Raw genomic sequence first — 18,143 nt, 5'->3', positions numbered from 1 at the left:
ATTAATACTTTTATACAGCAGGAATGTGTCAAAGGGATATAAATTGATAGTAAAGAATTATATTTTTAGAAAAGATTTCTATTTTGTATAAATGCTGTTCTTTTTAACTTTTTATTAATCAAATAATCAAAGAAAAAGTATCACACGTTCCAAAAAATAAATAAATAAAATTAAGCAGAACAACAGTTTCAACACTAAGAATAAATCAGAATATTAGAATGGTTTCCACAAAAATATGTGAAAATGATTGATGGTGTTATGATGTTTTAATTTATTATTTGCTTCACTGGAATAAATTATATTTTAAAGTATATTAAAATAGGAAACCAATATTAGAAATGGCAATAATATTTCACAATATTACTGTTTTTTTTTCTCTCTGTATTTTCGATCAAATAAATACATCCTTGATGAGCGTAAGAGACTTATTTATTAGGTACATAATATAAGCCTAACATAATATAATATCAAAACAAACTGAAGCATTTAAACTGAGATCTGTAAGTTAAATACTAAAGAAAAAACGTGAACGTGAATTCTTCTATAGCTATCTAAACATCCCTATGAAGTTCACTTCGCACAATACACCTGTGTGTGTGAAGTTCTTAATCAAGCCACTCTTCTTTTAATACATGATGACGCTTTATATCACATCATTGCGGTTGCATTCTGATTTTAGCTATTTCGCCCGCAACCATTAAAATATTCGGTTTCTACAGCAACTCATTTGGTGCACATTATTCTCTTTCTATGAAACCTGTAAGCTGCATTCACTGGTTCTAACTCTATAGCGATATCAACTCTATAGCGGTTTACCCTTGCATTGTAATTTATTCGCTTTCACAAATGGCTTTCCCAACTAATTTATGCATGTGCGCGGCACATTATTTCTTCTGCGAAGCCGCGGTGAAAGAAGTGTGCGTATAGGGAACATTGATCAAGAGGTATTTTTTTAAATTATATTTAAAAGGCAAAATTTCAGCACATACACTATATTTTTAGTGTACAGCATCAGACTGATAACTACAGATGTTTCTAAAGACATCTTTTCTCAAAAGACATCTAGTGTTGTAAGATCAGAAGGACCAACATACAAGATAAAAAACTAAAACATAAAGAGATTTAAAAATCACAACCAAATGGGTTTTGTAGATCTGTCCATTTAATATGCAGCATGTGGACTCTAGTGTGGTGTGCTGTAGGCTGAGAATTTATATGTGGATTTTCCTGATTTCTTTGATGTTATATTCCACTGATCTTTTCAGACTGGTGATGGTGGGAATACTCTGATTACCCAGACATGCTCAGAGCATCCCAAGTGGGATTAAACTGGAAAAAAAACTGACATATGTACTACTACACTCATGTTGTGAACTTCTTAGTTGTGAGTGTGCAACCGAATCATTTTCAAATGAGATTTTCTATCTCAAGCAACAGGAATACTAACAACAGGAATAGATGCACAGCAAATAGAGACTTTTTAAGCTCTCCTTCTTCTGAGAAAAAGACCAAGACCTCAGTGATCTCACATCTTATTTTGAGTTTTCAAAGAGATCTCAGTGTCTCAAACTGTGCTCAGATTTGCCAAGACACCAAAGTCTGCAAGTGTGCTTTCAAACATTCTTCCAAAACCAAACTATCAGATCTGTACTATCCACATTCATTGTATGTTTCCATACTATGGAAGCTCATTTATGCCACAGAATAAAAAGAAAATAAATAAAATAAAAGAGGTAACTGTGACTTTTTAATCTCATATTTCAGACTTTTTTTTCTCCCAGTTCTATGAAAAGAAAGTCAGAATTATGAAATATAAACTCACAATCCAGTTTTTTTCCCACCATGGAATTACACAGAATTGTATATTTCACAATTGTCACTTTATATGTCACAAATGTGACCTGTAACTGTATATTCAATTTGATTAGATACATTTTATAAATCCCTGGAGGGAAATTAAACTGTCATAGCAGCTCAGTACATTCAAAATAAACTTAAGTACTAAAATTGTGACTTTGTTGGTAGTAATAGCAACTTTATAACTCATAATGTCATTTTATATGTCACATTTGCAACATTGTGTTTTTCAATGTAACTGCATATTTCACAGTTGCAACTTTCAATTAAGTAAGTGTAACTTTATATCTCGTAATGTTACTTATAGCTCACAATGTCACTTTATAGCTCACAATTGCAATACGGCATTTCGCATTTCTCTGTTTTGCAGTGTAACTTTATATTTTGCAATTGCAGCTAGTTTATTTCTAGTAATTGTTATATTGTGTTTCACAGTGTTACTTTATTTCTTACGATTATCTAAGTAAAAATTTAAAAAAGGTATTGCAACATTTTTCTCACAATTTGGACTTTTTCTAACATTTCTGAGAAAACAAAAGTCAGAACTACGAGATATAAACTCAGTATTGTGATAAACTCACAGTTCTGACTTTCTCTGAATTCTGACTTCTAATTAATTTTTTTATTTTTTTGTCGCCATGGATTTAAAAATAAAAAGGCTATTGCATCTTTTTATTTCAAAATTCAGAATTTTACCTTGCAATTCTGAGTATATATCTTGCAATTCTGACCTTTTTTTAATTATTATTATTATTATTATTATTATTATTATTATTATTATTTATTTATTTATTTATTTATTTTTTATCCCAGCTTTTATACTATACTCTTAGTCTGTCTCTACTGGAGGTTTCAGTGAAACACAGTTTATAGTTACAGTAAATAAAAGTCAAATATTCCATTAAGCCCTCTAAGCTATAAAGAGTGACCTCTGAGCAATACAGTTTCCTTCTGTGTTTTTCTCTTCAGCTGATGTGTGATAAGTGATGAAATGCGAAAGTTTGTGTGTGTGTGTGTGTGTGTGTTTGTGTGTGTATGTGGATGCACACATGTATGTCAATACCTGTGACAGTAGTGGAGCAGGTGTGGTTATGAATGAGGGCCAGTTCTTCAAACATCATCCCCGGCTCAATGATGTGCAGCCTCTGGCTAGCCCTGGATGCCTCCAGTTTTCCCTCTGTTAACACACACACACACACACACGCACACACGTCATCTACAGCTCTCAAGGTTGGCGGGAGTGACAGGTGTTGAGCAGCAGCGTGACTGTCACATAGACCGATGATCTGACCCATCACAGATTAGGCACGGAGATGCTCAGAGTCCAAACAATCCGGCACATCAGGACAAATACTGGCCTCCTTTAACGAATCACGGCTGGAATTAGCAAAGCTCACGGACAGTTATTGATGAACACTTTAATGGATGGTAATAGATCAAACTCCTGCTCCTCTCTATCCTTTTATTTCACTTCCAGCCTGGGTGTTTAGACATGCACTGACATTTTAAACTCATTTCGCCCCACATTACCAGCAGAAATGTTTTCTTTTTCAACAAAAAAGACAGACTGTCTTTCTTTCCAGAAGCAGGTCAGTCTCACACTTCTCCTGCTTCCTGCCTGGTCCTGCAAACACTATGGGAGGTGCATACTAATTAATGTGCTTCAGTCAGAGACAGGGAACGAGTGTCTAAAGTGCACTTGTAATGTTAGTCAATGTTTCTGGCACCAACAACATTTTTATGACTATTTTGCACCTTCTCTTTAAAGGATTAAAGATAATGTGTGTGTGTGTGTGTGTGTGTGTGTGTGTGTGTGTGTGTGTGTGTGTGTGTGTGTGTGTACAGTATATGTTTTGTTTGTTTGTTTGTTTGTTTTTGTTTTTTGGCTACTGTATCTTTAAGAATTCTATGTGAAGTGACCTCTTTGCTGCTTGTTCTTGATTTCAGCTGGACTAAACCACTGGCACAATTTTTGTAAAGTCAGACTAACATATATGGATAATGAGAATGTAACATTGCTTCCTTCAGCATGTACTATATTAAAACAAACTAAAATGTAGTACATGCATACTTACTGAAGCTGGTTTGGGTCACAGGATAAAATTAAAGACATAGAAAAGGTAATTGTAAATTTTTTTTTTTAAAATTAAATAAATAGAAAAGGTAATTGTGAAAATTTTTTTTGTCTCAATTCAGATTTTCTTGCAAGAGGAGGAAAGATGGGAAGGAAAGATGGAATTGTGAGATAAAAAGTCACAATTACTTTTTTATTTCGTGGATAAAGAAAAAAAAGAAAAAACATAACTGGGAGATATATATTTAGAATTCAAAAGAAAAAAAGTCAGAATTGCAACGAAAAAGAAAGAAGTGTCCTTTGCTCACGCATTTATAAAGGCTGCATTTATTTGATCAAAAACATTAACATTTTGAAATTTTAATTATTATAAAAATATATAATCTTATTCCAATAACAGCAAAGCAGAATGCTGATTTGCTGCTCAAGAAACATTTCTTATTTTTATTGACATTGAAAACGTACTCGGTTACTTATGTAACCTTGGTTAATTGCTTAAAGACGCTATGGGGAAAAGCCTTTTTTCTCCTGAATCAACCTTGAAGTCCTTTTGTCAATGCACACTCAGTGTGACTCCTGAACTGAAGCCTTTTGTCAATCACTCAGTGTAACTGCACGGTTATTGGTTTCCCGCCAGAGCCCGTAAGAATGGACGGGGTCATCTGGCTATATAGACGGGCACTTCGCCACAGGATCCTAAGGTTACTTCGACTGAAGTGACGACTGAGTCGTGCAGCTACATAGCATGGCTAGCAACACAGTACTCATTCCCGTATCTCAGGGAACTGACGTTACCTTAGTAACTGAGTATGTTCCCTATCAACACTTCACTCATACTGCGTCTTGCTAAAAGAAGTGCAAAGAGCATGATGACCTGCACTCTGAATGGAGTGAAGAGCACCTTGGGTGTATAACCATGCCTTGGTTTCAGGACAACCTTGGAGTCATTGGGCCCGAAATCCAGACAGGCAGGGCTAATGGAAAGTGCCTGCAGGTCTCCTATTCGCTTTACTGATGCTAGTGCAATAGGCAGAGCAGTCTTTAGCGACAATGACCAAAGGTTAGTAGACTGCAGTGGTTCCTTCAGGGCCCTCAGCACAGTCGGCAGATCCCATGTATGGACAGTGAGGGGTTGAGGTGGATTCAGCCTCCTGGCCCCCTTCAAGAAGAGGACAACCAAGTGGTTCCTGCCCACGGATTGGACCACTATAGGGGCATAGAAGACCACTATAGCTGCTACATAAACTCTGAGTGTGGATGGGGAGTGTTCCTTATCCAGAAGCTCTTGCAGGAAGAACAAAACCACTGATAAGTCAGAGGTAGATGGGTCTTAACCATGGTTTAGACACCAAACGGAGAAAACAGACCACTTAAGGGCGTAGAGGCATCTTGTAGATGGGGTTCTAGCCTCTGAAATAGTGTTTAATATGTTCTCTGGGGGGCTTGTAGGTTCCCGTCAAGTGGCCAAAGGCACAGAGCCTACAGCTTGGGCTGGGTGTACAGCTTGTCCTGTTCACTTGAGAGATCTCATCTCAGAGGAATGGGCCAGGGGGCTGCTACAAGCAGACGAGTTAGCGTTGACAACCAAAGTTGGTTCTTCCAGAGGGGGGCCACCAATAGAACTTTGTGCCCCTGTTCCCTGATTTGCCTGATTACCTGCGGGATCAGGGCAATTGATGGGGCTGCATAAAGAAGGAGGTTGGGCCAGTCGTGGCCCAATAATAAAATGGGCAATGAGAGTTGTCCACTGAAGTGAAGAGGTCTACCTAGGCCTCGCAAAAGATCTCCCAAATTCCCTGAACCTTCTGCGGATAGAGGATCCACCCAGTTTTAGTAGAGGCCTCCTTGCCGATTTATGTAGGACACCACAGACATGTTGTCCGAGTGGATTAGCACATGATGTTCCCTTAGGTCTGGCAGGAAGAACTGACAGGCCTGACACACTGCTAGCATTTCCAAGCAGTTGATGTAAAAGCCCTTCTTCTGCTTTTGACCAATGGCCGACAGTCGGTTTGCACTCACACAGCGCCCCCATCCCGTGTTGGAGGCATCTGTTGTGACAACCTTTCTCCTGCAAACCATTCCCATGGCCACGCCCTGTTCCATCCAGTGAGAGTTCTTCAAAGGGGCCAGGGCTGTTACACAAGATTGGTACACCCTGATATGCAGTGTTTCCGTGATGCCACGCATGGGATGAAACCCACGGTTTCAGCCAGTGTTAAAGGGGCTGCATATGAAGCAGGCCCATGAGGCCCAGCATCCTCTGAAATGTTTTGAAAGGGCAAGTAGCACCAATCTTGAAGGAGGCCGCGAGTTTCTGCATGGCCAGAGCATGTTCTGGGACGAATAATGCTCTCATCTGAGCTGAGTCAAAAACTGTTCCCAGGAATGATATTCGCTGACTGGGGGACAGCGTGCTTTTGGCGAAATTGACCCTAACTCCCAGGCACTCTATGTGGCTGAGGAGGAGGGTCCTGTTTGATATTAATTCTTCCTCCAACTGGGCCAAAACGAGCCAGTCGTCGAGGTAGTTGAGAATGTGGATTCCCATCTGCCTTACTGTGCGTTCACACCGCCAGCGTCGAGAGCGTCAAAGTGGCCGGAAGTCATTAATTTTCAATGTGAGCTGGCGTCTAGGAGCTGCGATTGGTAGCCCTCGTCGCAGGTTGAGAGTGTTGAGGAGAGTTGAAATCAGGGCAACTTTATGGTAATGAGCTATGACACGGTTGGGCAGCAACCAGTCAGAACGTAGAAGTCCACCGCTTAAGAGGATTCCAGAGAACGCAGCTCCGACCACATTAGTTCTCAAAACAAAAGGTTAATTATTGCTGTTGCAGGTTTGCAGTAATCTATGATGTGTCCCTGCGTTCAGGGACATAAAAAAATCAATTAAAAATGATACGTGGACCAAGGTGTCTGAGATTGTTCGTGTTTCTGGTGAGTTGCTGATGTGCAGTAACAATATAAGAATAATAATCTAATGATATAATAAATAAAACTAGGCTACAGTAGTTCCAGTTTACTTTTTAAAAAAAATCCTTGTTTATACGTACATTAAGTAATGTTTATACTTGATTATATTTACTTAAGTAACATTTTTAATGCAGGACTTTTACTTGCATCAGAGTATTTTTAGAGTGCTTTATACATTATTATGTAAAGGACCTTAATACTTCGTCCACAACAATATTTAATGAGGTTAACTTATAACGTTACCCTCATTGTGGTTAGTCTGCACAAGATCAACAAGCTTGTTTGCTTTGCGGCCGCTTTAAATGCACAATCAGCATTCCATCTACGTCAGAGCGTCAGAGCGCTCACGAATCTTTCTGCAGCTACTGCCAGGCCTCGGCCCAAGTGGCAAGTGGTTGGATTTGTTTGAGTGACTGGCTGCACGGGGGCAGGGCACTCTTGAAAAACGGAAGAGCTTGATCTCCGTCAAAGTAAACCACAAGTGCTGCTTGAGCACCACAAGGCTGGCCATGGACCTCCCGACTGTCAAGGAAAAGGCGGCAGATCAGCCGAGCAGAGAGGTTGCCAGGTCCTACTGTGAGGCATGTCAACGGCGAGCAGGCTTCTGGGGTCAGTGGAGAGTGTAGTCGTCGTCACTAAGGGAGAAGAAATCTGAGGATTCTGTTGCGAAGCACCCACTTATACAGCCAGATGGCCCCGCCCATTCTGGTGGGCTCTGGTGGGCTTTGTCGCCATAGGCCCTTGCAACTCCTCTGCTGAGCCAAAAAGGCTTCAGTTCAGGAGAAAAAGGACTTTTTCCCATCTTTTAGCAAGACGCAGTACGAGTGAAGTATCGATAGGGCTTGCATAGACTAGTCGAGTAGTCCAGTGGTCGACTACTTCAACCACTAGTCGGCGCTGTCGGAAACAATCGACTACTCCAGCATGCTTTCACCATATTGCATGCACAGAGTCTGCAAGTACGACGTGAATTTTAGGTTTACAATATTGCGTGTAGCTGTTACTTTCTATGACTTTATCTATGTTATTATTTGTGTGTGTATATATACAGTACAGGTCAAAAGTTTGGAAACATTACTATTTTTTAATGTTTTTGAAAGAAGTCTCTTCTGCTCATCAAGCCTGCATTTATTTGATCAAAAATACAGAAAAAACAGTAATATTGTGAAATATTATTACAACTTAAAATAATATTAAGTATAAATATAAATTTTCTATTTGAATATACTTATAATAATAATAATATTCCTGTGATGCAAAGCTGAATTTTCAGCATCATTACTCCACCCTTCAGTGTCACATGTAACATCCAATCTATCACATGATCATTTAGAAGTCATTCTAATATTCTGATTTATTATGAGTGTTGGAAACAGTTCTGCTGTCTAATATATTTGATAAATAAAAGGTTAAAAAGAACTAAAATCAACTATTATTAATATTGAAATTATCCAACCATGGCTTCCTGTTCCACAGAAATATGAAGAGGAGGGAAAACAAAGCCCAAATTCCCTTAATCATCCATCACAATGAGACACACCCTTTAATGAAAACTCGAGATGTTCACAATTTAACAAACCAAAGAATATATTTCTGATGTGCAGCAAAAGATAAATGAGCTTCACAAATTAGTGAAGTGGCTTTAAAAAAAGAGCTAGAGCAGTGAAAATTCCCATTTCCACCATCAGGGCAATAATTAAGAATTTCCAATCAACAGAAAATGTTACGGAAGAGGATGTGTGTCTATATCGTCCTAATGCACGGTGAGAAGGAGAGTTTGAGTAGCTAAAGACTCTCCAAGGGTCACAGCTGGAGAATTGCAGAAAAAGAGTCTCGGGGTCAGAAAACCTTAAAAAAATTGTCAAACAGTTCCTACTTCACCACATGTTGTTTGGGAGGGTTACAAGAAAAATTCTCCTAGCTCATTCAACAACAAACTCCAGCATATATAGTTATCAGCCATGACTGGAACTTCAAATGGGACTGGCTTCTACGATCAGATGAAACTAAAAAAATTTGCTTTTTAGCAGCAAACACTCAAGATGGGTTTGGTGAACACAGAGAAAAAAAGTACCCCATGTGTACAATGAAATATATTGCTGTATTTTTGATGTTGTGGGCCTATATTTCTGCTGGAGGTCCTGGACATCTTGTTTAGATACATGGATTCATGGATTCTATCAAATACCAACAGATAAAAAAAAATCAACAAGTGACTGACTCTTATAATGGGCCATGTTTGGATCATCCAACTGTACAATAACTCAAACACAAACCTCAAAAACAACACAAAAATGGGTCACTGAGCTGAAAAGCAAGCTTCTGCTATAGCCATTCCAGTCCTCTGACCTGAACCCTACGGAAAATGAGAGGAGTGAACTGAAGAGGAGAAGCACCAACATGGAGCTGGGAATCTAAAGGGTCTGGAGTGATTCTGGATGAAGAAATGGTCTCTGATCTCTTGTCAGGTGTTCTCTAACCTCATCAGGCATTAACATTTAGAGCTGTTAAACTGGCAAATGGAGGTTTAAAAAAGTATTGAATAAAAGGGGGCTATTAATTGTGGACAATGTGTATTAGAGAAAAACATTTATTTCATAATGATTGTTGTGAAGAACCAGACGGAGTTTGATCCATTTGCAGCTCTTTATTGGGATAGTCAAACAGACGGGGTCAAAGGACAGCAAACTGAGCAATAGGGGCGAGGCAGAGACAGAGTAGGGAAATCAGGCAGAAAGTCGAGGCAGGCAGAGAACAATCAATAACGTGAAACAGTCCAGGGTCAAGAGTAGAAAACAAAACATGGGTAATAATGCTCAGAACTGACAGCCGGGGCAAATCAAGACTTCGCAATGAGTGTGTGTGTGTGAGCAGCTTATGTGAGTGTGGAAATGAGGTGCAGGTGTAAGTGTAATTAGTCCCAGGTATGAGGCCTTGTGGGAAATGGAGTTCATAGTAAAACTAATATTCGGGCGATGGCTCCCTCTGGTGGTGCAAGGGAGGCGGTACAGGAACCTCCTCTGTAACAGAGCCCCTCCCCTGCGAGCGGCTCCTGAAGCGAGGATGCAACTGACACCGGGGTCTTCCTCGAGGTCGGGGGGCCGGCCTCTCTGGATGCGTCCAGTGAAACTCCTCAGTGAGTGTAGGGTCGAGAATATCGTCTGCATTAACCCAAGAACGCTCCTCCGCACCGAATCCCTCCCAGTCGACCAAGTACTGCAGCGTACCCCCACGGCGTCTGGAATCGAGCAACTCATGCACCCGATACGCCTCCTCGCCGTCAATCAGGATCGGCGTGGGGGCCTGGGGTGCAGCTCCTTCTTCCGTCATTCCGCTCGGACCCCCAGCAGGTTTGAGTAGGGAAACGTGGAAAGTAGCGGAAACACGATAATTAGCGGGCAATTCCAAACGAAATGATACGGGGGTAATTTGTCTAATAATTCTGAACGGGCCAACATACCTGGGACTGAGTTTCTTGCAGGGTAATCTGAGGCGGAGATCTCTTGTGGAGAGCCAGACCCATTGACCAGGGGCATATGCTGGAGCAGGGCGACGATGACGGTTAGCCTGTTGTTCCTGTCGTCTGACTGCATGGAACAGATGGGTATGAGCCCGATCCCAGATGGCCTCGCTGTTCTGCAGCCATTCGGTTACTGAGGGCAGGTCGGTGGGTTCACCTGACCAGGGGAATAGCGGTGGTTGGTAACCCAGGATACATTTGAAAGGTGTCATACCTGTGGCAGGCTTGGTGAGGGAATTCTGGGCATATTCTGCCCAGAACAAATACCGGCTCCACTCAGTTTGATTTTGTTGACAGTATGACCTTAGGAACCGGATAACCTCTTGATTGAGACGTTCCGTTTGTCCGTTTGATTCTGGGTGATATCCGGATGTGAGGCTGACATTTACATTGAGATGTTTGAAGAATGCTGTCCAGACTCGGGAGGTGAATTGTGGTCCTCGATCTGACACAATATCCTCGGGGAGACCATAGAACCTGAATACTTGATTGCAGAGAAGTTCGGCGGTTTCCAAGGATGTTGGTAGTTTAGGTAGGGGAATAAGGCGGCAGGCTTTGGAGAAACGGTCAATGATGGTGAATATAGTGGTGTTACCCTGTGAGTTGGGTAAGTCAGTGATGAAGTCGATAGCGATGTGTGACCAAGGTCGTTGTGGTGTGGGTAGCGGAGTCAGGAGGCCGGCTGGTACTTGTCGGGGAGTCTTTGACATGTTGCAGCTGGTGCAGTTGCGAATGAATGTGCTTGTATCAGTTAGCAGAGTGGGCCACCAGAAGTGGTTTCGAAGGAGTTGTGTCGTGGCTGTGATTCCGGGATGACCTGAGCTGGGTGTCGTGTGTACCTGGGTCATGAGTTGTTTGTGTAGGGTCTCTGGGACATAGATGAGGTTGGCCGGACTTTCGGCTGGAGGTGGTTCTTGACTGTTAAATTGTTCAATTTCTGTCAGGATATCCCATTGCACTGGGGCAACGAGCAGACTCTCCAGGATGATATTCTCAGAAAGGGTGGGGTGAACCGATTCCTCCGTTTGGCGGGACAGAGCATCAGCCTTCATATTTTTAGATCCTGGACAGTAGGTCACAGAGAAGTTAAATCGTGTAAAGAACAGTGCCCACCGGGCCTGACGTGGATTCAAGCGTTTGGCTGAACGGAGATATTCCAAGTTTTTGTGGTCGGTGAGAACGATGAAGGGGTGTGTGGATCCCTCTAACCAATGTCGCCACTCCTCAAGGGCCAATTTCATAGCCAGAAGCTCACGATTGCCTACATCATAATTGCGTTCGGCATCCGACAATTTGCGAGAGAAGAATGCGCATGAGTACATCTTGGCCGGTTGTCCATGACGTTGTGATAGAACTGCCCCTACCCCTGTGCTAGAAGTGTCGACCTCGACGATGAACTGTCGTTCAGGATCTGGGTGTCGTAAGATGGGCGCTGAAGTGAATCTGATCTTTAGTTCTTCGAAAGCCTGACGTGATTCTGTGGACCAACTCAGACGGGTTGTATGACGTTTTGTCATGGTGGTTAAAGGTGAAGCAATAGTACTGAAGTTCCTGATAAAGCGGCGGTAAAAGTTGGCAAATCCTAAGAAACGTTGGAGCTCCTTCACTGTTTGAGGTAAAGGCCATTCCAGAACTGCACTAACCTTCTTGTCCTTCATGGCGACTCCCTGCTGACTGATCACGTACCCCAGAAATGATATACTGGTCTGGTGGAATTCGCATTTCTCAGCTTTGGCATAGAGTTGATGCTGGATGAGACGATTTAACACTGACCGGACGTGACGGACATGTTCCTCCATGGTGTTAGAGTAGATTAAGATGTCTATGTATACCATTACCCATTTATTTAGCATGTCCCAGAAGACGTCATTCATGAAAGACTGGAAGACAGACGGACTGTTGGCAAGGCCGAAGGGCATGACAAGATACTCATAGTGCCCACTAGTGGTCGAGAAGGCGGTCTTCCACTCATCCCCCGCACGAATGCGGAGGAGATTATAAGCATTGCGGAGATCCAATTTGGTGTAGAATTTCGCCTGATTGAGCTGTTCTAATGGGGCTGGTACCAGTGGCAGTGGGTAACGAAATTTCACAGTGATCTCATTCAGGCCACGATAGTCAATACAGGGCCGCAATCCCCCATCCTTCTTTTTAACAAAAAAAGAACCCGGCTGAAGCTGGTGAAGATGAAGGTCTGATGAAGCCCTTGGCTGATTCTTCCTCGATGTAGCGCTTCATTGCTTCAGATTCTGGTTGTGACAGAGGGAAGATTCTTCCCTTAGACGGTGTGGTACCGGGCATTAGGTCAATAGCGGAGTCCACAGAGCGGTGTTCAGGTAATTGAGATGCTTTTCTCTTGCTGAAGGCCTCGATTAAGTCAGAGTACTCGACTGGCACGTTTAGGCTGTTAACATCCGGAACATAAGGGTCAGAGGCCTGGCTGTGGATTCTTGAAATCTTGGACAAACAGCGAACTTGACAAGAGGGGTCCCACTGGATAATTTGATTTCTCTCTCCAGGCGATGTGAGGGTTATGGGTGCGCAGCCAGGGTAGTCCAAGGATAATGGAGTGAGTGGATGAATTGATGACATAGAATCGGATGGTTTCTGTATGCAGGGTTCCAATGAGGAGCGTGACCTCCTCCGTGATCTGGAGAATCCTCCCGTCGCCGAGGGGATGTCCATCTAGCGCCTCCACTGCCAAGAGTGAGTTACAGGGAGTTAGGGTCAATTGGCACTGAGTAACAACCTCACTTGAAATGAAATTCCCCGCTGCCCCCGAATCTACGAGTGCTGAAGTCAGAAATACTTTGTTCTGAGTGATTAACTGAGCTGGTAGATTAAAGCAAGAGGAGGAGGGGGTGTTCTTGGTTTGTTGACTCACCGTTTGAGACCTTGTCGATGGACGTACAGGGCAGGAAGTCCTCATATGTCCGGGTTGACCGCAGTAAAGACAGAGGTGATTTTGTATACGACGTTCGCGTTCCTCAGGCGTGATGTGGGTCGTTCCTAGTTGCATTGGTTCCTGATTCATGACCGCTTCGTGAGACATGTGGACTGGAGCTTGTGTTGGGCATCGTGAGCGGATCAAATTGTCAATTCGGATGGTGAGATCAATGAATTCATTCAGATTCCTACCCTCGTCACGGCAAGCCAATTCGGACTGTAACTCTGGTCTTAATCCTTTTCAAAAAACAGCAGTTTCAGTGTGTCCTCGACCCAGGTGGTTTGAGCTGCGAGTGTGCGGAATGAGAGAGCACACTCCGCAGCCGAGCTGCTCCCTTGAGTAAGGGTTAATAGCTGCTCTCCAGCATCTCCTCTCTCCGTAGAATGTTCGAATACCTCACGGAACTGTTGAAGGAATGCGTCGAATGAGGGGAAAGCGGAACCATCCGTCCTCCAGACTGCTGTTGCCCACTCTAACGCCCTCCCGTTGAGCAGCGAACAAACGAATGCTATACTGCTGGATTCCGTGGGGTATAATAGCGGCTGTTGATTGACAAAAAGAGAGCACTGTAACAGGAAACCCCCTACACTTAGTCGGAGTTCCATCAAACCGTTCTGGGAAGGCGAGGCGAGGGCTGACTGGGGAAGTCATCGACGGCGAATGGTTACTTGGCGCTGGCGGTTGGGCAGCCATGGCGCCGGGTGTCGAATGACGGATACCTTGCAATGCTTGAACTAGCTCCTCCGTGAGAGTTGTCAGGCGGTTCAGCTGATGCTGTTGTGATGCCAGCTGAGATGCTTGGGCAGTCAATTCAGTGGAGAGTTGCACGAAGACCGCTGGATCACTAAATGGCGAAGCCTTCTGTTGTGAAGAACCAGATGGAGTTTGATCCATTTGCAGCTCTTTATTGGGATAGTCAAACAGACGGGGTCAAACGACAGCAAACTGAGCAATAGGGGCGAGGCAGAGACAGAGTCGGGAAATCAGGCAGAAAGTCGAGGCAGGCAGAGAACAATCAATAACGTGAAACAGTCCAGGGTCAAGAGTAGAAAACAAAACACGGGTAATAACGCTCAGAACTGACAGCCGGAGCAAATCAAGACTTCGCAATGAGTGTGTGTGTGTGTGAGCAGCTTATATGAGTGTGGAAATGAGGTGCAGGTGTAAGTGTAATTAGTCCCAGGTATGAGGCCTTGTGGGAAATGGAGTTCATAGTAAAACTAATATTCGGGCGATGGCTCCCTCTGGTGGTGCAAGGGAGGGTGTACAGGAACCTCCTCTATAACAATGATATTTCCCCCCATTTTAAATTCTTATTATCCAATGAAAGGTTAGATTTTTGTGATTTTTTAAAATAAAAGATCAAAAGAATTAACAATGCAGAATAATTTTCTCAGCGGCCTTTGATCATATTTACCAAGGGTGCCGATATTTTTGACCACGACTGTACAAATGCAAATACTGGCCGTTACATGAAAATTTTATGAAAAGGTTATGTCATAATTATAAAGTTTTTTACAATTTACATATGTAGCTGATTGTTGCATTAGGCTATGAATTAATAAGCGTTTATTGATATGAACTATTTCATGTCTTTTCATTTACAGTAGCATGAACCATGAGTAGTCGAGTAACTATTTTTTAAATAAGAAATTGACTAGCAGAAATCAGTAGTCGTGCAACCCCTAATATATAAAAATTTCTTTCAATAAATAAATACATAATAATCTTACTGACCCCAAAATTTGGACTCCCTCAAAAAAAATAAAAATAAAATAAAATAATAATAATAATAATAATTAAAAAAAATAATTTACTAACATACTAGCACGTGCACAGTTGAAGCGGTTATTAATAAGTAAATAAATAAGAATGTGTGGATCTGGAGTTCATTTAAAATTTAAAATTTTGATTTTGTACAGTATTTTATCACATTTAACAGCTTTTGCAGAGAAGCTATTATTAATCAACAGGGAAGCACAAAGTATATTTGAGCTAAAAACAAACACACAACCTGTAAACACTGTTATTCATTTCAAATGCAAAGAGGATGCTTACATAAAAGTCTTAAAAGCACAGTAGCAAAATTATATTATATTATATTATATTATATTATATTATATTATATTATATTATATTATATAACTCCACTAATAGTCAAATGCGGCCATGTTGATTGTGATTTATATGTAAACTGAATGTAAAGAGCTGAAGGGTAACTAGAAGCTGAAAGCAAAAGACAAACAGTACCAAAACATAAGCACATCTCACTGCAAACCAGAGAGAGTATTAAAGAGCCGCAAAAATAAATTATTCACAATACGCCTAAAGGCATAACTGGACCTCGGCTAATAATGGCTGACTTTTGAGCACTGGGTTATAAGATACCAGTGTAAGCACTGGGATCTGTGAATGTTCAGACATGCTCACAGATCAACGTAGTATGAGAAGTATTATGAGGCGAGAGCATCTCTTTCATTCTCACACTCTTCCTCACCTTCAACTATATATGCCTGGGTCCCATTATCCCCTTCCTGGACAACACTCACACCCTGTTGGAGTGTTATGGGATATGCAGAATCCACCAAACACCGAATCTGATCCCTGTCTAGATATTTCATAAACTCATTTTCTGCCAGAGCCGATTCTATCAGCCGCTGTGACCTGAAAGAAATAAAGACAGATAAAGACTTACACTAGGGAAATGTAGCACTATAGGCAACAATTAGGGAATGATTTGAGATTTTAGGCAGGTTCTTACTCTTGACTTTTGCTGTGGCTGATTGGTGGTTTTTGTAAGACTAGTTTCGGCTCCAAGGTAACTGGTTCTGTTAGCAGAGCTTTTCTCCTCACTCTCAGGGAAGAAGCACGTTGTTGACCTAAATGCAAATGAAATGAGTTAAAAGATGAATAATACCATGTTTTATAAGATTAAAAAAGTGAAGATTGCTGATGCATAATGCAGATAAAAGTAAAGTCAGATTTGCTTTGTCATAGAATATTATGATTGCACTAATGTGTTTCTCAACATTTGGAATTGTATTTAACAAAAAACTCAATTAGCATAAATTTCAAATAAGATTTAAATGTGTGCGCATGTGTGTGGACCCATACAGCTCAGTGTTTTGAACACTCAGAGGAGACAGATGGCCACAGTGCCAAAGAATAATAAGATAATTGTAACTATTTCTAATGTAAGATCCATAATTTGCATAATTAAAAATGTAACCCTAAATGCATGTACATTTGGGTAGATATGTTTATTATTTTTATTATCGGACTGTCTTTAAGAATTGGCGTATCTTTTAAGAATGCATGAAAGATGAAGCAACACAGATTTTGACCGGGATTTGTTTTGTTCGTCTTTTTCAGTAAACAGTTGAAACCTGAATGAAGACCAGAGTCAATTTTTCACTTTTTCAGCAATGCATCAGTGACATCCATTGAGAAAATAAATAAGATCAAATCTGATTTCATGCTGACTCACTTGTGCCCTTCAAGTGGAGTCGGAAATACTGTAATGTGGTTACATTTTCTTTTACCCTGTCCTTGTTACAATATGATTATGCAATTAAGCATGCACATATGTACATATAGGGTTAGTGGCATGTAATACTTCATAAAAACATTATACTAAATTTTTAGTATAAAAGAAGTAAGGTAAGTGGTTGCAATCAATGTATTTTAGCTACATTTAAATACATTTATTTGAAAGTTAATCAGCCATATTTGTTTATTTCAGTGTAGCTAAAATAAATTAATTGCAACCACTTACCTTAAAAAAAATAGTAAATTCAATTAATCATTTTTTTAGAAGCCTACATGTAACATGTAACAAGGGCACTAAATCTAGATAACACACAAGTTGCTAATTTGCAAAATGGAGGGAATACTAAATACTAATACTGACAAATAAAATGAAGCGCTTTGCGTACCATCTGCTGAGGCGCCAGGAGCGGAGAGCCGCAGACGGTCGAGCTCCCCCTGCAGGCGGCGGATCAGATCATCTTTAGCGTCCAGCTCCAGCTCCAGCTCGTCGATGAGAGCATCTCTCTGCCGTAACTCCTCTATCTTCAGCTGAAGTGCGAACTGAAGATCTCTGAGAGTCCCCATCAGCCCTGCATAAGGGGACAGAGAGGTACTGATGGACCTTTACACAATTGTAAAGTGTGAGCCCGCGTTTAATGAAGTGAGATAACCAAACAAATTCAGAGGAAAGAAATGAACGGCAGACAAAACTGAAGTTGCTCTGCAATTATTGAGAGAGTCTCCAAAGCTCATCGACTGTTGTATTAACAGTGCAACCAGCGCTGCATTATAATCTAACTATAGATTAAGCCACAATAAAACCAATTTCGTTAATTTGTTTAAACATTGCATTGCAAATAAGGGACATCTGAGAAGACATTTACCTGAGTAATATGGGCAAGGCAAACAGACCGAAAGCGATTTCCCCTCAGGAATGATGGAGCTGCTCAGCTTTAGAAATACTGAGGAAACCCAGAGAGCGAATGTTTGAATCATGTCTTCACCGCACGCGCGCTGATCTGAGAGAGAGAGAGAGAGAGAGAGAGAGAGAGAGAGAGAGAGAGAGTGGGCAGGGCTACATTACATTTACAGAGAATTAAACACAAATATAACCATATTGTTCTATGAGTTGCAATGCAACAAAATAAACAGTTTTCATTGCATTCAAGCTCGGTTGCACTAAAGATGATTTATCAATGACTTTGCCGACGACGATGTAGCATTATAGCATAATTTATATACAC

At 41.3% G+C, this 18,143-nt stretch overlaps 1 protein-coding gene across 1 annotated transcript in view; it reads right to left on the bottom strand.

Annotated features, from left to right (window-relative positions):
* The window catches only part of prkg1l (protein kinase cGMP-dependent 1, like), a 35,945-nt gene extending 18,028 nt beyond the window's left edge, over positions 1 to 17,917 (bottom strand). The window contains exons 1-5 of the mRNA XM_042730177.1: positions 17,784 to 17,917; positions 17,307 to 17,489; positions 16,133 to 16,250; positions 15,869 to 16,035; positions 2,921 to 3,034 (exon numbers count right to left, since the gene is read on the bottom strand). Of these exons, the coding sequence (XP_042586111.1) occupies positions 2,921 to 3,034; positions 15,869 to 16,035; positions 16,133 to 16,250; positions 17,307 to 17,489; positions 17,784 to 17,895 (694 nt within the window). The 5' untranslated portion in view covers positions 17,896 to 17,917. The remainder of the gene's footprint in view (positions 1 to 2,920; positions 3,035 to 15,868; positions 16,036 to 16,132; positions 16,251 to 17,306; positions 17,490 to 17,783) is intronic.
* Between the last annotated feature and the right edge of the window lie 226 nt (positions 17,918 to 18,143).

This window comes from Cyprinus carpio, chromosome B8 (genome assembly GCF_018340385.1).
Source record: "Cyprinus carpio isolate SPL01 chromosome B8, ASM1834038v1, whole genome shotgun sequence".
NCBI lineage: Eukaryota > Metazoa > Chordata > Actinopteri > Cypriniformes > Cyprinidae > Cyprinus > Cyprinus carpio.
Note: the sequence above shows the minus strand (reverse complement) of the source record. Positions and strands in the feature narration are given on the sequence as shown.